The sequence below is a fragment of the Thunnus maccoyii genome, chromosome 5, assembly GCF_910596095.1.
Source record: "Thunnus maccoyii chromosome 5, fThuMac1.1, whole genome shotgun sequence".
Classification (NCBI taxonomy): domain Eukaryota; kingdom Metazoa; phylum Chordata; class Actinopteri; order Scombriformes; family Scombridae; genus Thunnus; species Thunnus maccoyii.
In genome coordinates this window covers 33,741,907-33,766,587 of record NC_056537.1, presented here as the reverse complement: position 1 = coordinate 33,766,587, position 24,681 = coordinate 33,741,907, and the positions used below count along the sequence as shown (strand labels likewise).

Sequence of the window (24,681 nt, the reverse complement as noted above, 5' to 3'; positions counted from 1 at the left end):
GTGCTTAATTAAGCTTTACCTGTCAGCTGGGTTAGCTTCAGTTGTTAGATGTAGTTATTAGAGTCAACTGATAATATGAAAACAAACAAAGTGAGAAATTAGAAATATTACACAGGGCAGACATCAGGTCTGTCCCAACAGCCATATTTCATTCAACATAATACTATCATAAACCTTGGTGCAATAAATTATAAGTTTGCCCTGCAGTGTGCAAACTTATTTCAAATGAGTGGATGAAGCACAGGTGTGCATGGCAGAGGGCATACAGACATCTTCAACTCTTCAAATAACCTCACTGAATAAAAAATGTATTTTTATGTTCAAAATATTCAAATAATGAACATGTTTAAGCCAATAACACTGTGTATGAGATAATATCAAGTAAAAGGAGATATGTAGATGAAAATGGTGTGTTTTAAGTGTGCTTTGTGTCTCTATTAAGCCTCTTTAATGTGCCTACAAAGTCTCAGCTAATTTAACCAAACAGCATCCTCTGCTGGTCAGAGGATATTTCTAAACTTCAGGTTTACTGAAGTCAAATTGAAACTCCTGTCTGTACAGTGAAGGTGAATGGTTCTCAGTGACATCCAGACTGGAACTATGCAAAGTTATTAGCTGGAAATTAACCTTTTTATGTAACTAACCATTAACTCTGTCCACCATATGCACATAACTACTTTAACAAAGAATGAATGATGACCTTGATGAGGATGATTGAAAGGGTTCAGAGACCTACTAGTCCCATAAAGGAAATGCTCCTGTTTTAGTATAACTAGTAGAACTATCAGAACTGAAATTTACATTGGCCAGTATTGTACCTGTGAATTGTGCTTATGGTGACAATGATCATCATTCTTTATTTGATTTGTGTCTGTAACTCTAATTATTATAATATCATAATTGTATTAACAAAGGAGGTCAAACAGTACATTAACTAATTCATTCCTCCATAATCAAAAAGTTAGTACAATTATAAAGACCTGTATTTTGTTAAAGACTAACAGAACTTGTAAAACTTGTATTCTGTTTTGTTTTGTTGTTTTGACATAGTCCAAAATGCTATTCTGCTGTTACTGAGAGGATGAGGATAAAATATATCTTATACCATCATTTGAACTTAAAATATTTACATTTCAAATATTCTAGGGCCATAACCAATAATAATCTGTCGATTATATTCTCTATTAATTGATTAGTTGTTAGGTTCATAAAATGTCAGAAAATGGTGAAAAATGTAGGTCACTGTTTCCCAGAGTCCAAAGTGACGTCCTCAAATGTCTTGTTTTGTCCCGACCAACAGTCCACAACCCAAAGATATTCAGTTTACTGTCACAGACTAAAGAAACCAGAAAATATTCACATTTGAGATGCTGGAATCAGAGAATTTGGACGTTTTTGGTTTTTTTTTCTTCTTAAAAAATGACTGCAAACGATGAAAAAAATATCTGAATAGTTACTGATTAATTTATTTGTTGGCAACTAATTGACTAATTATTGCAGCTCTAAAATATTCTATTCTAAAGTAATTTGGATTATTAAAATGGCTTATTTGCTTATTGAAGCTTTCTGTCTGATAGGGCTTCGCGCGTGCGCACTGATCAGCTGGAAGGCAGTCATATTCTCGGGGTTATTGCTTTAATATCAAATTTTATAAATACAGTATTCATATACAATACAAAACTTGAATGTCGCAAAACTCATATACACTCCAGTCATGTAGATGGCGGTAATGCATCTTCATAGTATTTGCGAAACTACGAAAATTACAAAAGAAAAGAAGAACTGCGCAATAGGCGAACACTTTTGAACCTTTGAGCTTGCCGTCGTCACCACAGGAAATCACATTGTATTCCCCATTTCTAGAAAAGCTACAAAGGAAAGTAGCCAGCACAGTGAGTTTATTCAAATTTATCACAGAATTGACAGAACATAATTTTAACTTTATTCTGTTAGTAAGGAGGCGTTTGTCGCCAGTGAGGCAACGTGTGTAACGTTGTGAAAGCAGTAAATAATCTAGTAGGAAACATACTGGCGCCTTGCAGCCGCCTTCATTTACTTCACCATCAGTCTGAAGCTTTTCCTCCAAAATTATGAACTATTCTGACTACGACTCTGATGGATATTCGTCTCATGAAGATGCAGACTACGTCCCATCAGGTGAGGACTGTAAGCAGCTCGGGTGGTGTGAAAAGTGTATAACGTTACTACATCAAATATCACATGGAGGTTCCACCAGTGTGTTGAATAATGTGTCGCTGTCACATAAGGTGACTATCATTAGCTCACCCTCAAACAGTATGCATTAAACATGATAAACCAGCCAGAGTTTATGAATCATTTACGGTAACGTCTGTGTGTTTAGGCTGTATGCTAAACTCCGTTAAGAAAAAACTCGTTTAATGGTGCATAGCTTCATTGCTTTTACACGACTCAATGAGCATGACTTCAGACCAACTACCAAACAGACAACAGTCTGTTATTCTTTGAATACATTTTCTGTCTCTTCGACTGGTTCACTCTGTTTGTGTCGTATAGTTTGTTTGACGAGTTATTTGTTATGTCGATATCGATGACCGTTATTAAGAGTCACTTCCACAGTGTTTGTCAATTCTTACAAACTCTCTTCCCCCACGGTCAGGTTTACATCTCATTGGTCAGTTCGTGCAACTGTAACTGATGACAAAATCTCATTCAGTTTACCACCAAATCAATGTCAACCATCAATCAACCACATTCATACATTGTTTGGGATCAAGCTGATATTTGGCCACTGTGATCAATTATTAGATGTAGACACTGACAAAATATGATTGTTAGTTACGTTATCTATTTCACAAGATCACCAGTTAAGCTGCAGTCCATTTGAGTTTGAGTCCACACTTGATCCGTGGTGGAAAGTACTTAAGTACAATTTAGAGGTACTTGTACTTTACTTGAGTATTTCCATGTGATGCTACTTTATACTTCCACTCCACTACATTTCAGAGGGAAATATTGTACTTTCTACTCCACTACATTTATTTGACAGCTTTAGTTACTTTTCAGATGAAGGTTTGACACAATGGATAATATAACAAGCTTTTAAAATACAACACATTGTTAAAGATGAAACCAGTGGTTTCCAACCTTTTTGGCTTTTGACGTCTTACAAAAAGCAGTGTGTAGTCGGGGTCACATTTCACATGTCTGAGTTGTTAACAGCTCCACCAAATAGTGATTTTTCCCTCCAAACTTCTCACATGCTTTCATTTCAATAAATGTTCAAATGATCCAATATTTCAGCAAAAATCAAAGATTAGAGAAAAAGTCCAAAAACTGAAAACAGATTTGTGTATCAGAACTTTGTTTTTTCTTCTTTCCTCTCCCATTAATCATCTCACGACCCCTTAGATTTATCTGCTGACCCGTTGGAGGGGCCTGACCCCTAGGTTGGGAACCACTGGACTAAACTAGCTAACTGTATATAAAGTAGTGTAAACTAGCTCCACCTCCAGCAGCTACAACAGTAACATGCTGCTCTAACACTGATGCTTCACTATTAATAATCTAATGATGTCATATATAATAATATATCAGTCAGAGGGACGAAATGAGAATGATTGATTGATATAGTTGATCCATTAAGTTTCTATTCTTTTAATACATTTTCTATCTTAATTACAGGGTACTCAAAATTTTGACAGCTAAATTTATGATAGTGAATGATAACATAATAAGATCATACCATCACATAATATAACTGTAATGATATTATATTAATATTTGATATTGTAATCATAATGTTGAATTATTGCTCACCTCTATTTGTTAATCAGCCTCTCTGTGTATCTGTTGTGTGTTCACGTTCTATTCTTCTTATTCTTAATGCTTCCTTTTCTCTGTCTCCTCAGATGACAACCTCAGTGAGGATGACATTAACGAGTGTGAAAAGGAAGACCCACTGCACGAGGGTGACGACGTGCCACATCCTGACAACGTCACCAAGAAGAAGAAGAAGAAAAAGGACATCAGTATGAGGTGAGTGGGTTTTTCAGAATCATGGCATCAAAGGGGACAGCATTCCCAGAATAGTGAAGATCTGGATTTCCTTGTGTTCTCTGAGACTTTCACGACTACAGCGTCAGTTGTTATCTAGTTTTTGTGTTTATTTTCTTTGTTTTTGGCACTATTGAAAAGCCTCTGACACAGAAATTCGACCAGTTTCTCAACCTTGGAGTTTGGACCCCACATGGAATTGCAGTTGATAATTTTTAATTTGGTTTGGATATGAAAGGACAAGAAGGTGAAACCCTTATGTAGATCTCTCATACACAATATAATGACAGAAATGAAATATGTACATGCATAGTTGTTTGGATTACACTCATAATTTCACATTAGAATGAATTTAGATAAAGAGTTTGACTTATTACAATAATATGATGTTTATTTAATAAATGGCCAATATGGGTCAAAAACCTGTACAACCCTAATGATGAATATATAATATAATATTAAACTTACATATGAAATACCTTAGGATTTTTCTTGATAAAAGGAGGTGATACTAATGATGATAACCTTTATTCACTGCTATCCTTGAAAAAAAATCTACAGAAAGAGGAAAAAAGGAGTCCTGAAAGTAGACAAAGAGGAGGATGGAGGTGAAGCAGAAGAGGCACCTCAGGAAGAGGTGGAAAAACCCACAGCGAAACAGGAGGATGATGATGTAAAACAGAAGAAAAAGTCAGATGAACTCTGGGCCAGTTTCTTGTCTGACGTTGGATCTAGACCCAAAGATTCCACACCTGCTTCACAGTCTAGCACCACACAGAAGGTAACTATGTTGTAAATTAAATATTTAACTCAGATTCTGAACCTAAACATACAGAGGGTACAGTGTTCTAAACCCAAACATACAGAGAATACAGTGTCCTAAACCCAAACATACAGAGAATACAGTGTCCTAAACCCAAACATACAGAGGATACAGTGTTCAAAACCCAAACATACAGAGGATACAGTGTTCTAAACCCAAACATACAGAGAATACAGTGTCCTAAACCCAAACATACAGAGAATACAGTGTCCTAAACCCAAACATACAGAGGATACAGTGTTCAAAACCCAAACATACAGAGAATACAGTGTTCTAAACCCAAACATACAGAGGATACAGTGTTCAAAACCCAAACATACAGAGAATACAGTGTTCTAAACCCAAACATACAGAGAATACAGTGTTCAAAACCCAAACATACAGAGAATACAGTGTTCTAAACCCAAACATACAGAGAATACAGTGTTCAAAACCCAAACATACAGAGAATACAGTGTTCTAAACCCAAACATACAGAGAATACAGTGTTCAAAACCCAAACATACAGAGAATACAGTGTTCTAAACCCAAACATACAGAGGGTACAGTGTTCTAAACCCAAACATACAGAGAATACAGTGTTCAAAACCCAAACCTACAGAGAATACAGTGTTCAAAACCCAAACATACAGAGGGTACAGTGTTCTAAACCCAAACATACAGAGAATACAGTGTTCAAAACCCAAACATACAGAGAATACAGTGTTCAAAACCCAAACACACAGAGAATACAGTGTTCAAAACCCAAACCTACAGAAGATACCATGTTTAAAACCCAAACATACAGAGAACACAGTGTCCTAAACCCAAACATACAGATGGTACCATCTTCTAAACCCAAACATTCATAGCACACAGTGTTCTAAACCCAAACATACAGAGGATACAGTGTTCTAAACCCAAACATACAGATGGTACCATCTTCTAAACCCAAACATTCACAGCACACAGTGTTCTAAACCTAAACATACAGAAGGTACAGAACAGTTTTCACAATGCAGTATCTGGGGAAGAGGCCTTCATGTCCTCTGAAGGATCCAACTCCATGGGCCCCTGACTTTGGACACAACTGATGTCAAGATGATTAAGAATACAGCCCAGATCATCAAAATGTTAACCATCAAATTTACAATAGTTTTCTGTGTGTCTCTTAATTCTTTCTTTTTCTCAAGTTGATCTTTTTTTTTAATCCTCAGGCTGATTCTTCAGCAACAAAGGTTGCTCCTTTGAGAACAGAAACAAAAGCACCAGAACCTGCTAAAGTCACCATCACTAGAGTTTTTGACTTTGCTGGAGAAGAAGTCAGGTATGGCTCTGTATCATCCTCACATTTTGAGACAGTTTGACTACCTTTCTGCCAATCAGTGCACCAATAAATTATCCTTTTTAATGATAATGTATTTTTTCACTTCACGTTGAACAATAGAAAAGACTGCAATAAAGGCATTCTTTAACACACCAAATGGAAAAGTTTCATACAGTTCCTGATTGCAGCTACATAACCATATGACCATAATATAATAATCGTGCAACATGAGGGTAAACTTGTAATTCTATGTAATATCTGTTTAAACATATAAGGCCAGCAGATTTGTTTTTTCAACCTCCAAAAAATAAAATAAAATAAAAACTGTCAAGCTAATGATAATTTGCAACACGAAAAACAGTAAATAGTTAAGATAAACCTTACCCTTTGTGGGTAACTCATTCATTCATATTATCCTGAGTACTTCATGTTCTGTGTGAATATAATTCTCCTTTTCCATCCAGTGCAATCCCATAGTATGCAACAACAGAAAAGACTTGACAAATCCTGCTGTCATTGAGCAAGTGAAGTTAAGCTGAAGCTGCAGATGCTGATCTCAAGTTAGTTGTCATGCCATTTTCACATTAACCAGTAGGTGGTGCCACACACACAAATGCAGTGTGGATGAGCAGCAAGCTTTAAGCACAGTTTGATGGCAGTACACTGTTGGCTGGTTGTAGTGAGATGTGAGTGTGGTCCTATAAGTGATACATGCGGCTCTGACTACACATTTTAACCGCCCCACAGTCCTTAGCTGAATAAGTTTATTGTCATGGATTGAACTTGATGTTAGTGTCCGAGCAAGAACTACTGACCAGATTGCAATGAAGTATGGACATCAAAGTCCACAGCATCCAAGATCAAAGTTTCCTCCTGACCTCAAGTGTAGCCACCAACAGGTCAAAATGTCCTCTTGTAGACAACATGTCAACATCAGGAACAGCCAGATGATCATCATTTACTGAGCACATTTATGCTCCCCTCAGGATAAATCCTTTAGATTTTATAGACCTTCTATCACACCACTATCATGGAAAACTGCTTTGCCTTATGATCAGTATCATGACTCACTATAATTAACCATCAGATTGACATTCACATTGATTTAAAAAAAAGGTAAATGTGTTAAAACATGCAGCCTTTAAAATACATTCCACAATGCCAGCAATCATCCCATGCCTTAATTACATATAGCTTTAAATGGGAACAGTTTATGGAACCCCTGGGACAGCGTTTGTTTGCAGTCATATCTGAGGAACCTGGGTAATTATCATATCTCATGACATTTCTTCAATAAGACCTGCATAAACAGCGCAGTGTTTCCCATAAAAACAGTGTAATTATCACAGTGTAAGATGAACATATTGTATATCACACAGACAGCCACACCCCTGTAGCCATAAAGGATGCTAGTTATGTGGAGCAAGTCATGCCCCACCCTAAATGTTTACATCTGAGTGGGCTTCACTCACAAACCAAATACGATCATCGCTATAATTCATTCATGATTCATTATGCATGAGGCTGCATGCTCTGTAATTACAGAAGCATGAGATAAGTACATATATCATGCCTGTAACCTATCCCCAGAGCCACAATAAATGCTGCTGGCTCTAATGTGTGACGTGACCATTGTAGACAATACTTGTCTGAACGTTTGCAACATGACCCAAATAATCACCAGAGCCAGAAAATCACCTGAGCCTGCTGTTGCACTTATTCTCCATGGCACTCAGATATCTTTATCTTGTCTTAGACGAGACTCGCCCCTTTTAAAATGCTCTTCCTCATCATCTCCGGAGCTGTGCACTCTGTGTAATTACGGCTGCATATAATTAGCATACATAAAAGGGGAGGCCTTTCAGTGCCGCCATGAAGGATGCAAGTGGTTGTGGAGTCTGTGCAGAGCTGATGTTCCCAGAGGATGCAGCGGTTGTTCCTTATATAGCATGCCTTTCTTACCCCACAGTGAGCAACAGACAGATGTGTGTGTGTGTGTGTGTGTGTGTGTGTGTGTGTGTGTGTGTGTGTGTGTTTGTGTGCGCCTACATCCTGTTTTATTATTTACTTTTTAAGACAAAGGTTTAGATGCAGAATGGGCTCAGCAGCTGTTTAGATTAGATATGTGTTGATGGACCTTGGTCTTGCCTTGGCTTCTGGAATAAATGTATTACGTTTTTGTATTTTTATCACTGTATTTGTCAGGAACCGTGCAGATAAATGAATTTAAATGTGGCAGAATTGACTGAGATTATATACGAGGGGGGACCCAAAAATTCCCAGAATATATTAGGAAAAAACTGTCATAAATCTTTCAGAAGTACCTTTCTAATCCCCTTCAAAATACTCTGCTTGAGATGCAATACACTTGTCCCAGAGCTTCTCTCATCCCTGGAAACTTTTTTCCTGTAGTCATTGTGTTGTCACCGTGTCCAGAGCCTCCTGCGTCTCTCGGGGCAAATCTTCTCCCTTTCAGCAAACAAGGAACAACAGGAACAAAAAGAAGTCACAGGGAGTGAGATCTGGCGCGTACGGGGCATGTAAAGCAACAAACATGTTGTTTTTGATCAAAAAGACTTGTTCAAGCGTAGTCACTGGTTCAGCAGCGGTTTTACCAAGCAAAAAAACAACATTTCATACAAACTGTTTCCTCTTTACAATCTGCCATGGTAGCTTGAGGAGAAAAAAGAAATTATGTTCACAGTTGAAGAAAAAAACGGCCTGAAATACAAATCAGCGATCCACTCAGCAGACTGACTCTCAAACTGTAGGCTTACGCTACGATAACTACAGCCTACTCCCATGCTATCAATGGCCTCCAGGAATTTTTGGGTCCTCCCTCATGTATGTTAATGGGGTGGACAAAATATTAGGAACAGTTTTCAATTTAATGCACTCCAGTTTACCAACACTAACCACTACAACCTCAATAATAAACATAAAGTAGAATTATCACCTTGTAAACTGTAAATGTACAAGCTAATGTAATGTATAAGCTTTGTAAATGTAGAATTGATGGCAGAGCTGTTGAATAGGATTACATTATTTCACAGGTGTTCCTAATAAAGTGTTTAGTGAGTGTGTGTATAGTTAGTCACAGAGTTGATATTAATTAGTGACAGCTGATATGATCGACATTTATCATTTGAACCAGTGAAAGGGACTTTCAGCACTGGCTGAAAATGAGCAGCTGCTCACTTCTACTCTTCGCTCATGAGGAAAGGGAGAGTTCGGCCCCAAACATGTTTCTCGCAAGTACGCAAATGGAAGCGCCAAGCCCAGGCTAGTTAAAACTAATCAGAGCGTTTCCATAACTCCAGAATGGAGTCTGTAAAGGAATGTGTTCTGCTGTACTTACTGCAAAGAGAAAAAAAAAAGAGGAAAGCATGGAAGATGTGATTTGCGACCTTTGAATTGCTCACAGAGGAAGGATGGAGAATGTCTGTCTAAATGAAGAGGAGACAAAGTTCAGCTGGAGCTTCATCCAACTGCTCAGCATGATTGTTAGAGCGGAGGAGGACTGAAGGGGGTCACCTTTCTCGTGTTGTTTCATGCTATAGTGACCCTAACTGTAACACTCATCACCGTTGAAGGTGGCACACTCCAGAACACAACAACATGTCAAATCTTATGTAACTTGCAGCGTGTGGATTCATGTACTTGTGTGAAGCATGTTTTGGGCCTTACAGCGTCCGTTTGACTGATCGCTGCCACTCTAGTCAATGCTTTTGATCCGACCAGACGCGTCACAGCGTGTTTCAGAAGCAGCTCTCCGCTCTGCTCCACTAAACATACACACCTAGTCTATTTATGATGGAAACCGCATCAAGCTGCACACAGCAGGTCGAGCTGGGCAGGAAGTCAGACACAAGAACAGCATAGACCATCCGGTCAATTTTCAAAATAAATCACCCTGTGCAAACTCCCAATCATATATCAACAATAAACACAATTAAAACAGACAAATTATGCAAACATTTAACAACGTAACCTACTTACCCATAGAAGAAGAACAAAAATCAAGGAAAAATGACCAAATCAACAAAATCTGAGCAAGTCAACATAATTGGGCAGTTCAGTTGCACTACTACTGCACTAATTACAGCGGTCTAGCACTTGTTGAACTTTGCCTTGAGGCTACTGTAATTATTGTAGAAGGAGCGCAACTGTATTTAAAAGGCGTGTGGCTTCACGGCAGTCAAAACGCTCTGCTTCTGAAATGCTCCCTGTGGGATAAGGAGCCTCGCAGAGGATAAAACAATCCCGTGTCGCAGCCGGAATGCATCGCAGCCGTGCCCAGTGGGACCAAGGCATTACAGTCAGAGTTTAGTGAATCCATGGATTTTGCCAACCAGGATGTTGGAATTCAGAGTCACTCAGCCAGGCTGTTGTAAAGGAGAGCAGCACACAGCAATACTAGCAGGCTGACATGGACAAAACACAGTAGGGTAAAGAAAGAATCACCATTTGATCAGCTTAATCTTATAAATATAATCCTTTATAATCCTTTAAAATATGCCCGGATCAGTGACCTTTAGGATGGGATCGAGACTTCTATTCATTCTGTTTCTTTTGACTTTTTTTTATACCCAGAAGTTAACACAGGTAAAAAGTGTTGGTACATTTGTACAACAGTTGCACAGGACAAAAAACTCTGAGAGGACAGAAATCTAACTAATCAATCATCACATGATAAACAATGGCAGGAGCAGATAAAATGTAGTCATTCAGTTGTCATACTTAAAATTAACTTCTTTCTAAGCCTAAAAGTTCAACAATGAGAGATTTTCATATCAACCCCACATACAGTAACAGTCAAAAGTTTGGACACACTTTCTCATTAGGAAGGGGAAGATGTGTCCAAACTTTAGACTGGTACCATATACTAGCTGTGAAACTCTGTCCCAACACTGACAATATGTCATTCCCACCTGTTGTTTTTCAATAGCATATGTAGCACACTGTGTTTGTGTCTCCCTCTGTCAGTGTGAATAAAGAAGTATCAGCAGACTCCAGAGAAGCAAAGAGTTATCTGAAGCGCCTCAACACAAACCAGGAGGAGGATAAAGAAGAAGAAGAAAATGGCTCATTGCCCAGCCAAAGAGCTCTTCCTGGCCCCAGGTACACACACACACACATGCACACACACACTAACCCTCACACCCCACACCAGCAGGATCAGGCTGATATATATTTGTTTGCTGATGTATTACACTGCAAGATTTGTCTTTACGGAGATGATTTGTGTGGTGATGGATGTGAATATTAAGTATTGTCTTGTTGAGAATTCTGATATTATTCACAAAGTTATTGAATTTCCCTTTATATGAACTGTGTGTGTGTGTGTGTGTGTGTGTGTGTGTGTGTGTGTGTGTGTGTGTGTGTGTGTGTGTGTGTGTGTGTGTGTGTGTGTGCGCGCGCGCGTGCGCGCACGCAAGGTTAATGAGGGAGTGGTGCTGATGGTTCTTTCCTGTTGTGCTGGGTGTCCCTTATCCACACACACACACACACACACACATACATACACACACACACACACACACACACACACTGGACTGAGATAAATAGGAAATAGTTTGTGGACACACTGTACTTCCTGTCTGTTGGGAGATGATTTTCTGTTTCCTGTCTGGGATTTCGAAGGGAAGATGTGCACATCCCCAAACGATTTATTTCCATGGCAACACAAGGTATTAAAGTAGGTGGGGGGCACAGAAACAAACACAAATACATAAAACAGGCATACGCATGCACACTCATGTTGTCCTAGGTGACTTTTGGGGACATTACGTAGACTTACTCTAAACATAACTAGTACTTTCCTAAGCCTAACCATCACCACTACTTTACTGAACCTAACCCCAAACCTTAACCACTGACCCGAAAATCAGTTTTTTCCCAGCTGGAGACAGGGCTTTTATCTCCAGTTGGACAAGCTGTCCCCCATTAACTGGTCCCAAGTCTGAAATTTGTCCCCAAAGGTGGCCTATGACAGACCACACAAACACACACACGCACACAGATGGAGCTCGTGAAGTTAGTGTTTGTTTGTTGCAGATTGAGATAGTAGCATTGCTGTTATGTAACTTACAGTAGCACCCTGGGCCTCTCAGATGAAAGCTGATAACTGTGAGAGAAATGTGGGGAAGTATCAACCAAAAACTGTGATCTTAAAGTGTCCAAATCAGTGTTTGAGGTGATAAACTTGTCGCGTTTACCTGTTGATTCACTTTTTATTAACACAAAAAATCGAAGCGAACCAAAGTACATCAGTAAAGCCAGGTGAGAATGTTCTCTCCTCTCATTGGTTAGTGTTGTCTGGTGCAGAAGTGACAACGTAAACACAAGAAGAATCTGCTTCAAGAAGGCAACCTACTTTGTTGTGCTAGTCCAGGTTGGACCTCAATTCACTCTCCAGCTAGCTGCTAGCAACCGTTGATTTCCCTCATCCACATCCCAGCATTCAAAGCATATCAGGCCATAGGAGCCATTTACTTCAAACTTTTAGCCTTGTAGTCGGTCAGATGGAAGTTGGATCATGTTCCCACCACAAACGAACTGCTCCAGAATTCATTTGTGATGGGACCGAGACCACTTCCTCTAAATGGTCTCTGCACGGTTGTTTTGATCCAAGTATGGTTGCTGTTTTCAGATCTGCCCAAACTAATCGTACCGAAGAGGAAAATCAACCAGAGTCCCAGTCAACCAGATTAAACTACACAGGTTTGAAAACACCCATAGATGTCACTGTGACATAGCTCCAACAAAGGCCAACTGTAGGACCAAACTCTAACGATGTGGCTTCTGCTGCGACCAACGTCACTAACCAACCAATCTCAATACAACGTGACAGGATGCAGAATATACTGGTGAGCGAGCTCACTTTGCAAAAACCATGTTCCATGTTGGCCTCTTTTCCCTGGCCACAGCTGGCTGCTCCTCCTCCTCTTTTGAGCTTTTTCATTGCATAGAGTTGCCAGCTCTGAGGCCAAACTTTGTTCATTGTTTTGCTACATTTTCAAATTAGGAGAACGGCACAAATGAATGGCACAAGTTGATGTTGTGTCTCCACTTGCACTTACATTGCAGAGCTATGATTCACCAGATACTCTATCTGACATGCTTTAAAACTGAAAACTATGCCTTGCACAGTCTGACATAGATTGTGACCAAGATTTTATTAGACCCATCTTACACCTGCAGTCTAAAGACACCTTTACTCAGACTGCTGAAGCCCCATATTAACTTCATCTGAATTTTGAAAGTCATTTTTGCAGAGGAGTAGGACTGTGGATTTCAGCCCCCATCTCTACATTGCAGACATTTGGAAGGGATCACCTCACAGTCAGTATGAACAGGAGGAATGATAACTCTTAACTCAGTGTACATATGGCATGCAAGTAATCCAAACCTCTCTTTAATTAGGGTGTCTGGAGGTCCTTAGAAAGTGTCTTGAACTCAATTCTATAAAATATCAGCTCTTAAATAATCATTAAAATAAACTTGTATATATTTTTGTTAGATTCATTCTTCAACAACAGAGTCAGAAGTTAACCTAAAACTTAGCTCTGTAGTCATCTTCATGTGTTTACTTTTATAAATCCCTGCTGCTCTTACCTGTAGGGAAAGCACCTGCTTTAGATAAATATGACACAGAATGAAAGTGTAGACTTTCTTCTTGTCATTGTTTGGTTATACATTGTTCAGAAAGGTCCAGGATGTTCAGAAAATAGAATCACTACATTGGTCTTAAAAAGGTCTGAAAAACATTAAATATAACTCTGATATCTACAAACAGCCTGTTTGAACCGTAAAAGAATCGTCCACAAAAACAAAATTGATACAGCAGAAGCAGAGATATTGTCTTGTTTTCCTCTTCCTTGTCAAAACCTGGCTCATTACCTACGTTACCCACAATGCAAGTCGACCTCAACAGGTCTGGTAATCCTTTCTAACTCCACACCCCCCAGATGTTTTGATTTTCAGACTTGTGGGTTCAGTCCCAACCGACTCTTGACTAAAGTGACATCACTTGATTTCACACAGCTCCCTCTGAAGACACAAAAGACTTGATACTACTTATTACACATGTGCAGTAGTACTCCCCAACATCTGGAAACACAAGTTGATGTAGCAAATCAATGAAGTTACCCTTTAATACAAAATCATTCTTTTTTAGGCTTATGGTGCTGAAATACAGCAGTAATGAACATGTTTAGTGCAGTTTGGTGCAAAGTGGCTTTACCATCACTGCTAGTCATTCAGTAATACATGTTCCATGAGGATGCCTAATGCAGACACATAGGTAAGAATTACAAACAAGACAAAAAAACAGGAGCCACACGTGCTATTTAGCTCATAGGAAGAAGACATTTTAATGCATGAATATATTAATAGTATGATAAAGTGTCTGGAGTAGAAGTGATTTCTCTATTCATGGACAGGAAGGAAGCCTCAGCCTGCAGCAGGAGCCCTCCAGCAGCTGGCTTGGCACTCAGGATAGATCCACAACAGGACAAAGAACCATGATGTTAAGTGGAGGAGAGAGTTTCGACTCAGGCCTGGACATCCTATTGGATCCTATTGGATCTTGAAATATGAAATTGTGACTCACTATTCACTGCAAGATTTCCACATAAAATATTCCAAACAAGTTTGGAATTTTGGCCTTTAGTGGCACTGAACGGTCCGAGCAAACCAAACATCAACACACTGCAATTACCGTGCATTAATGTGAGGTTCTCATGGCCTGTATGTAATTGTGAAATACCAAAATGACTGGTGTTTAAATGGTTCACAGTAATTAACAACGTCTGCATCCAGTCATGCAGCAGTAAATGAAAAGCTGGCTCTGCTGTGGTCTCCAGTGGAACATCATTATGCTTTCACACAATGATTAATAGCTTCTTCTTTAACAGATACTCTCTTTATACAGCATAAATCACTTCACTTTTACTAACTCATACGTACCATAAAATATCTACCAAAAAAAGGATTAGTAATGTGTGAGACCAGTAGTGTTACAAGAATGAAAGTGTGATGAAAATAATTTGAAAAAAAAAAGACTAATCCTGAGCAGCACAAATAGATTTAACAAAGCTAAACTCTTTTTGTTTTAATAGAAAATGACACCAGAGAGTTAAACAGATCAATTTCTTATAGTTGTGACATTTAAACCACATCTCATTAAATCAATATGTGAAAGGCCAGTGAGTCTATGAAATTAGCCCACCTGACTGATTGCATTCACTCTTGTCCATCCTGGATGGATGAACCTTTAGTGTGTGTGTGTGTGTGTGTGTGTGTGTGTGTGTGTGTGTGTGTGTGAGTGTGTGTGAGTGTGTAAATGGGACATTACATTAGCAGCTTGTCATACCAGCCTGTCTACGGAGTGGAACACCATATAAACAGAATCATTAATCACATGCTTCACTAGATGGGTAGATGCTGAGCCTATTTGTTCTGCACCTCAGCATGTCTTTAATGTTTTGTGTACCGCAAAGTTGTTGGCTGTGTACATGCGTTTGTATGTGTGTGAACCAGCGTTGACCTTACGTGACTTTTAACCAGGGCTGCAAGAAACAATTATTTTCTTGGTTAATGGTTTAGCCTTTAAAACATCAGTACATTGATTGTCTTGTTTTGCCGGACTAACATCCACAACCCAAAGATACTCAATTTACTATCATGTTAAAACGAGTAAAAGCAGCACACTAGAAATGTGAAATGTGTGAACATGATATTATATCTTTGTTTGAAAAATGATAATTGATAATGAAAATTGATCAACTAAACTTATCGACTGAAACTAAACATTGCAGCTCAACTTTAAACCAATATGATTTCTGGGCTACATTCAAAAATGCCTCAATGCTATGGTTTAACATGCTTTACCGCAAGATGCTCCAAGCCAGAAAGTATCAGACCAACAGCAGAGACGGAAGATTTGGAGAAAATTGAATTTTAATACTATAAGCATTGTTTCAGTAGCTATAGAGACTGTATATCACAGCATCATGAGTCTGAGTCTGTTCCAGTGTGGCTCAGATGTTGACAGTCAGGAAATAAAATCATACAGTATGATGTGTTTAATGATCTCTGTCTGTTGACCTAATTAAGATTATTTTAAACATGTGTAATAACTGGAATCATGACCATCAGCATCATGTAGCTTCAGGTTAGGGTTAGGGTTAGGGCTGTGAGTGAAGGAGTATTATTTTCTAATCCCCATTCTTCAGCTTTCAGCACGGAGCCTCAGCTCAGCATAAGTCCACCTCACCCTGAAGTCTTTCAGCTCTCTGCACAGTGACTTTTCTCCATTTATTAAATGTGTTTCCATCCACCAGTTTTTTTAATGCTATACTTTCAAAACCTAAGTGGAAGCGCTGGAAAAGAAAAACATTGAAACATCACAAATGGGTTTTTATGCTTTTCTGTGGTGTAAAAGTTGGTTTGTGGATAAAAAAGCAAATGTAAACAGACTTAATGAATAAATGATGACTCATACGAAGCATGTGACCGAAACATCACTCAGGCTTCCACTGAAGAGACGAAACCATCAGAGCTGTTTGGAGCGATGAGGAGACTGTAACGTTCCTCAAGTTAAAGGTAGAGTTAGCGATTCGAATCCGATACACTTTTTGTCAAATTCAACGAATATCTCCTCACAATCCTCTAGCTGTCCGACCAGTCTCACAGAGTTCCGACGTGTTCTTTAAGCTGTCACGTTTAGTGAAGCGTAATCTGAGCAGGCAGCTGTTGGAATCACACAAATATCCTGATGTACATGTGTTTTCAACTTATTTTACGTTTCAATGAATCAATAAATACAAACACTGTCGATTTCAAGCCAACATACAAACGCATCGCTCTGGATTCTGCCATATTTCTCTTTCGGTTGTTGCCATGGCAATATGCATCCATGAATTTGGAGGGGGGTAGAGCTTCTTAAGGGGCACGAGGGGAGGGGTGTATTTGTTTGGGTGTTTAGTTCAAATATCAACAATCTTTCTCCAGAATGACTGACTCTACCTTTAATATACAAAACAAATAGAAATATCATATTTCCATCATGTTTTCCACATTCCGCATTTGAGATTTTAATAACACCATCTGCATTTCTGCAATGGCATTGACTGGAGAATTAGCAACATCAACTGTTTATCTTGATAAGCATCTCTTAATATTGACATAATAGATGGAAATGTGCATGAGTTCACATTTTCTTTTGCTGATTATCTGGATATTTTGTTAAACATTTGCGCTACATTTAGATGGAAACTGAGCTTTTTTTTTTTTAATCCATTTCATGCCTTCTTCCTGCAAACAGCTGCATAAATTAGTGAGGTAAACCATTTTTGTTGGTTGTCTGTTTCTGTTTAGGTACAGAGACATGAACATATTCATGTCAGATAACAAACATGAACATGTTCACACAATATTCTGGGGGTAGCCTGGTGATGACACTCTAATCATAGTCTGCCTTTTATTTTGACAATGAACCTTAGTGATCAGCTGTTTGTGCCCAAATGTGCCACTATCCAGCTACTATTTTGCTTAAATATTGCATTCAATTTTGATGACTCTCATCAAATTTGATGACTCTAGGACACACTGTGAGGATGAAAAGGAAAATAAAAAGAATTCATCAATAATCGGTGCACAGCTACGGCTTTTTTAAAAATATAAGTCTTCTTCCAGGTGTCTTCATCTGTGGCAGCTGCAGCTACTTTTTGATTTCACAGAAAAACATTTTCCCTTCACATTGTCCCAGAAAACCGAATCAACATGTTAATTGTAGAGTGAGCGCTCTTTCCCAACATGTGTTGGATTCAGTATGATTTAGGTTGAGCTTATACATTTTCATCACTTGCTCTCTTTACACAACCTTTGCTGTCTCATTGTCTTAACAAAACTCAGTGAAAAAGGGGAGCAGAAATAGTTGATGCTTAAACACGTCTCTGTCTTCTACACTGTGTAATTCTTTCATACCTGTTCACTTGAATAGATTTGCCAGACTTTGCATCAGTGACATGCTGCTGCTGGTATTGTGTGCATAAGAATAATTCATGTTTTGTTCATGTACAGTAATGGAATGTGGACCAGGCTGATAGTGAACTGTCAGCAGCAGCATCCTAAATCATGTTTCTATGCAAGACGTGCATGCTGCTATGTCAGTGTGTCACCTTTTTAAAGGTTCCCCCTCTTGTGTCTGCAGTGCGAAGCGGCCAGCAGGCATGTCCAACATCCTGAGTCGTATCGGGGGAAAGAAACAGAAGATGAGCACGCTGGAGAAGTCAAAGATGGACTGGGATGCTTTCAAATCGGAAGAGGGCATCTCTGAGGAGTTGGCCATACACAACAGAGGCAAAGAGGGGTAAGACACTGTCACAGTGTGAGTGGTGGGGGGTGTAAATTGGGACTTCGATTTTTTTTAACATAGAGAATAAAAAGTTTTTAATATGTGATTTTGATAGATTATTGAGGAAATATGTGTGTGTGTGTGTGTGTGAGAGAGAGAGAGAGAGAGAGGGAGAGATGGTGGGTTAACAGTGGTTAAGGCTGCAGGGTGTCCATGACAACGAAGCAGTGTTGTCATGGCTAATTAACAACATCTCTATGTACACAGGTGATTGACAGTCTTCATGGTGTTTGTATCCATTAGACACCCTTTTCGGGTCACAACAGCTCACAAATCTTGCTACTGTGTGTGCACATTAAAGGGGACCTATTATTAGACATATGTATAATGTCACAGTGTTGGATGTTGATGTCAAATAATAAGGTAAACGTGTGTAGAAGTAATCCCTGTGAGCAAAAAGCACAGCTTCATTCTGCATTGAATGCTTAGTTTCCAGCATTTTTTTCTACTTTCAGCTCGAGCCGATGTCATCTCGTTACAGGTTTCTTTATATGGTCATCTGCTCCACGCACAGCGCGCCAGTTCACTGCTCCACTCTGCTAACATTATGGTGTTTTTCCATTGTTTTGGGGGCAGTCACACTGAGTCATGACTCCATTACACAGCACAGCAAAGTAAAATAAGTAGTTTACCTGTTGGAGGTGTGCTGGTTGTCTGCAGCTCTTCATCAAACATCATCATCACAGTGGCTGTTTCCGCTTGTACTTTTCCTCCCTGCATTATTTCTAACTGGTCCACTCAGTAGAGAGCTCCAAATATCTCCATATGTTGTTGTTTTGACCGTTTTTTAGCACCGCTAATGAAGTTACGCTAATTCAGTGAGGAACATGTCTCACTTCCTGTAAGTTCTTCACAATAAAAGTGTCCTGTTATTTAGTCATTTAAAAACTTTTAATTTGAAGCAGTAAAGCAGGAAATGTTGGGTTTGTATCAGTGGTAACTTTACACAACTCTGGTACATAAAGTTGGCCAATCAGAACAGAGTGGGCTCAGCAGGAGGAGGGCCTTACAGAGACAGGAGCTCAAATACTTTAAAAAGACACAGTGTATACTGAAAGGCTGCATAAAGGGCCAGTATAAGATAAATAAGGAGTTTTTTGAACTGTGTCATGCAAAGCTACTCTAGTGAAGTCTAAAAATAAAATTTAGAGCTGGAAATCAGCACAATAGGACCTCTTTAATTATTTATATAGCACCTTTAAAAACAGAGTTTATCAAGTGTTTTGACAGATAAAGCAAAAGCATGATACTCAGAAGGCAATATAATAATAGAAAGCCAAACAGTAAGGCCAAACAAAAGCAAGACAAAAATAAGGTTAAGTCAAGATACAGTTAAAGCAAGACGACATTGCTGTATTTCACCCAGCTGATATTGAAGTTTTTAGTTGAAATTTTTCTTATTAGCCATGTTTTCAAAGTCCTTTTAGGTGGTATAGGCTACTTTTTTTGTATGTTCTAGAGCAATGTTATCTAGAAAGAATTTATATTTGTGGTTTTGGAGGCTGGGTCTTTTTTGGAATATCATAACTTTTGTCTTGGTTAGATTCACTGTCAAGGCCCAGGTTTTGGAGAATTGGTGCAGTAGATCAGTTTGCTGTTGTAGCCATTCTTTGGTTGGAGACAGGAGCACCAGATCATCTGCAAACAGTAGACATTTGACTTCTGTGTCTGCAAGGCTGATGCCAGGCACTGCAGACTGTTCTAATGCCTTCGCCAGTTCATTGATATATATGTTGAAGAGGGTTGGACAAGCTGTATTCTTATCTGACCCCCTGGTTTTGGGGAAAGAAGTATGTGTGACTTTTGCCAATCTTGACAGCGCACTTGTTTGTGTACATTGAGTTAATGATATCATGGGTTTTTCCCTCCAACACCACTTCCTAACAGTTTATACAGAAGAACCTCATGCCAAATTGAATCAAAGGTTATTTTGGTAAAAAAGTCCATTTGGGATTTATCTCTAAAGAAGTAAAACACCAATCCTTACCTCAGCTGTTATTATTCAAAGACTTTTTTATCTTTACTCTTGCACAGTACAGTAGGCATTGACTGATGCATCAGTTATATAGTTTTAAATTACAACCCATTATAACTGGGAATAACTGCCCCCATGAAGCAGAGGAAAACTGGCAAAACCAACCACAGAAAATGTAAAAAATATTCCAAAAATGTGTAGCTACTTGCTAACTGTGTACCCATATAACTAAGGATGACAGTTGGTCTGTCTGTCTGTTCATCCAGTGGTTTGTGCAGTGACAGAATAGATAGTGAGACACTGGGCCAGTTTTAATCCCCCCCCCCCTAAGCACTGGACCCTCACAGACGTTATACAACACCACCTGAGACAATACAGCAAGTGTGTGAGTGTAGGAGAGTGCCAGCATGTCACCTGGACGGAGACATATCTGTGCACTGTAAAGTGTGAGGCTGATATTTCACACTGTATGTAGTTGAATGAAGTTGTTGTTTGCTCCTTGTTAATAAGTCAAACAGCTCTGTACTCAATTAACATATTTGAAGTTGAAATCCAGCCATCATAAGACAAACAACTGCTATGATCCAGACATATTTTAATGGATAAATTGGATCTCATGCCACAATCAGTGTTTTTGTTCAAAGAAACTCAAAACAGAGTGATCATCTTCTCTCTAGTGGGTCGCACCACAATTTCAGGTGTCACATCCTCCAGTTAAACATTCATTCATATCATATCTATAATTTCAGTTGATCAGCTTAATAGTATTAAACCAGGATCTTTTGGTATTTGGATCAAGTAGTTCATGAAAAATAAGGTGTGCCAAATTTAGTAGCTACAGCTGTTATTTAACTGTGCCAGATACATATTTAATCAACACTGCATTTCTTCTGCTGCTATGCATGTATTTATTTTTATCTATTCTGAGCATCTTTGTCACAAAAATATTTTCAGGATAAATTTAGTTCTGTTATCTTATTTTCAGGTTGTAGCTTGAGCGTGCACTGGGCGGCTGTGACATTTAGATAAATAGAGGTATTGGATCAGTAGATACTCAGTATTTTTTTTTACTTTTGAGCAATTCCACTGTCATTGCTCATTGCAATGCATTGTGAATTTTTCCTATTAAAGGGAACATATTCTGCTCATTTCCAGGTCTATATTTATATTCTGGGGCTCTACTGGAATATCTTTGCATGATTATTTATCTTATACTGGACCTGCATGCAGCCCCTCAGTTCAGCCTCTGTCTGAATCAGGCTGTTTTAGCTGGAGACACGACTGGATCGTCTGTCCGTACAAAAATAAAGCAGATTTTCAACATGTTCTACAGTGGATTGTATTTGCATTATTAAACCACAGCTGTTAGTTTTTTCATATGGCTCATTAATTTACTCTGCAAATTCAGGACACTTCCACCCTACATTACATGTCAATAATCACATTGTAGAAAATGCTGACATCAATCAACCGCAGTGAGTAGACCCAATGGAAAACACACACACAGGTTTTAATTATGAACCACCAGCTGGAAAGTAGTGAGTGTAAATGGAGGGAAACATAGGTCTGGATGGAGGGAGAGAATGAGAGAGCCAGTGGAAGACTAGTGACCCCAGGGAAATAACATGAGCTGTATGCACACTGTTAGCTCCTTCATTGTCATTCTGTACCTCACACACACACATACACACACACACACACATACACACACACACAGAGCGTAGGAAAAGTTGTGTAACTACCTCCTGTGCTGAAATGGAGAGAGGTAGTATTGTGATGGGAAAATCTCTGCGTGTGTGCGTGTGGGATGTGCACGTTTTCTCTATACTTTGTTATCTTAATTGTATTTTCACTCTTTGTTACTGCTTGTGATGATAAAAGTAGGTCTAACTCTCTCTCTCTCTCTCTCTCTCTCTCTCTCTCTCTCTCTCTCTCTCTCTCTCTTTGTGTGTGTGTGTTTAGGTATGTGGAGCGGAAGAACTTCTTGGAACGCGTCGACCACCGACAGTTTGAGTTAGAAAAAGCAGTGCGACTGAGCAACATGAAACAATGACACAGACTGACAGGACACAGACACACACACACACACACAGACAGACAGGAGCAGATGTATAGATGTCCTGTATCTTGCTTTCTCTCTCTCTCTCTCTCTCTCTCTATAATGACTGAGTTGGTATTCCCTCAGCAAAGTGAACTCAAACTGGTGCTGTGGAGTGAGTCTATTTCAGGACGGGGGATATTAATAGCCTGACTTTGTGTAATGGTGGGGTGTTGAGTGTATGTGTTAGGCTTCCTGTACTTCCGTCTTTGTGAGAACCAATTAAAGTTTTGAACCTTCACTCTAGGCATGTTTTTGGGAAGTGAGGTCATGTTTGCCAGTCCTACTTCCTCCAAGGGGTTGATTTAGGACTAGGAATATGGTTTAGGGGTGAAGGATCTAGTTTATTTCAACGTGGCTCTTATTTTCATACTTTCATTCATCATTTCTATCAGTGATAATAACATTGTGCTGACCAATGTTCATCGCTGACATCTTGGAATGCAGTGACATAGCTGTTGGGTCAATCCTGAGCAGACAGGTTGTAAACAAAGCTTCCAGTTAGTCAAATGTATCTGAAGAGAAAACAAAGGTGAATAGTAAAATTATCATTACAACTGTCTGTTGTAAACACAGTCACAGTTTACAGACCCACTTCATCTTTGCTGTACTTACTGCAGTTGTGTGCATGCAGTTTTTTCCGTAAAACAGAGGTGCATTGTGGGAAAGGCCAGTGGGTTTTTTTCCCCCATTCTGTATTCCTATTTCAAAATTTTCAATAAACGATATCCCCAGTGTTATTTAACATAGATACATAGGACTCTCCTGGATTATGATCACCAGTTTCAATGATTACAACTTTGTCTTTGAGAAATCATGTTTTGTCATTTAAAGCTTAAAATACTACAATACCAGTCTAAGTCACTGTTGCTATGGAGAAATAATACACTGCAGGTTGTAAAATCTGTTTTTTCCACATTGAAATCTTTAGCTTCTGCCCTCCGTTAGCTATGGGCAGAACATCTGATCATCTGACTTGTGTTTCTTGATCTGTTGGACCTTTTTTTTGTTTTGTTTTGTTTTTTTTGTTATGTGACTGTGTTCCCAGATCTCCACTATTAACTTGGTGAGTTTAATGGGTTAGGGTTAAGGTTACCCTAACCCTAACCCTGGCCCTGACCCTAACCCTAATATTACTAATACAGTGACCGAAACAACAAAAATAAGAGGCAAGTTGTAATGAAGAGAGAGTGTGCTGTCCTGCTTCCCTTCACTTGGTGCTCATTATGATTGTTGACAAGTCTTTCAGGTCTGCCCATCAAAGTTGCATGTTTTGATTTATCATTATGTGATCACAACACTTTGAACAGCAGGTGTGAATGCAAAGGCTCATGAGATTAGATGTCATTATCCATATACTGATCACATTTAATAGCAGGTGGATATTTGCAGGGTGTGGAGGATAACTTCCATGTTCTTCAACACAGAAACTCAAGAAAATGATAATTGAAGAATACTGTGGGGGATATGTTATAAACCATTTCACTTTTTACCTTGAAATCATGTTTTGATCCAGGAATGATCCAAAATCTAAAAGGGAATTGATTCAAATTGCAAAAAAAAAATCTTCATCCCAAAATTTGAGGCTTTTTGACTGAATGGTTTGTTTGTTTTTCTACCTGTGCTCTGTGGAACATGTACCTGTCTCGCACCATCAACTTTTTTTCAATGAAAACTTTTTGTAATTATTTATACTAATGATTTGGTCTCCATCAGTGCTCCAATGCTCCATCAGATAGTCACCCACCATGATGAAAAAATGACCAGAGCTGCCCACCCTGTACACTACCTGACGTAGTTGTGACGGTTGAAGCTCCTGTGTTTAGGTTTACAACATTTCATCTCTGACTTCTCAGCTCCAACAAATCCAACCCACCAACTCTGAGATGGACAGGCTAAAAGAAACACAGTCTGCACCAATTTATTCACCAGGATCATCTTATTTTCTACAAAATTCAACTCATGCCATCAGAATAATACGGAAGATGTTACGATCACATTCAAATCTACACAGAGGCTTTAA

General features: G+C 38.9%; 1 protein-coding gene across 3 annotated transcripts; it reads left to right on the top strand.

Annotated features, from left to right (window-relative positions):
* Positions 1–1,813: 1,813 nt before the first annotated feature.
* cfdp1 (craniofacial development protein 1) lies at positions 1,814–22,899 on the top strand. 3 transcript variants are annotated; one of them, XM_042412148.1, is made up of 7 exons: positions 1,814–2,157; positions 3,891–4,017; positions 4,597–4,816; positions 6,055–6,164; positions 11,151–11,285; positions 12,817–12,887; positions 14,609–14,682. In XM_042412148.1, exons 1-7 carry the CDS (start codon positions 2,091–2,093, stop codon positions 14,665–14,667), a joined length of 789 nt encoding a protein of 262 aa, XP_042268082.1. In that variant the 5' UTR covers positions 1,814–2,090; the 3' UTR covers positions 14,668–14,682. The 3 variants fall into 3 exon arrangements, with proteins under 3 accessions (XP_042268082.1, XP_042268083.1, XP_042268081.1); XM_042412149.1 differs by lacking the exon at positions 14,609–14,682 and adding an exon at positions 18,382–18,505 and having other exon boundaries at positions 1,815–2,157; XM_042412147.1 differs by lacking the exons at positions 12,817–12,887; positions 14,609–14,682 and adding exons at positions 18,382–18,540; positions 22,523–22,899 and having other exon boundaries at positions 1,817–2,157.
* Positions 22,900–24,681: the final 1,782 nt, after the last annotated feature.

What these genes read in the sequence shown, in the direction of transcription:
- cfdp1 (XM_042412147.1), top strand. Translation starts at nt 2,091, where the DNA reads ATGAACTATTCTGACTACGACTCTGATGGATATTCGTCTCATGAAGAT. An exon ending in TTTGCTGGAGAAGAAGTCAG is followed by an intron (nt 6,165 to 11,150) that starts GTATGGCTCTGT and finishes TCCCTCTGTCAG; the next exon opens with TGTGAATAAAGAAGTATCAG. An exon ending in AGAGCTCTTCCTGGCCCCAG is followed by an intron (nt 11,286 to 18,381) that starts GTACACACACAC and finishes TTGTGTCTGCAG; the next exon opens with TGCGAAGCGGCCAGCAGGCA.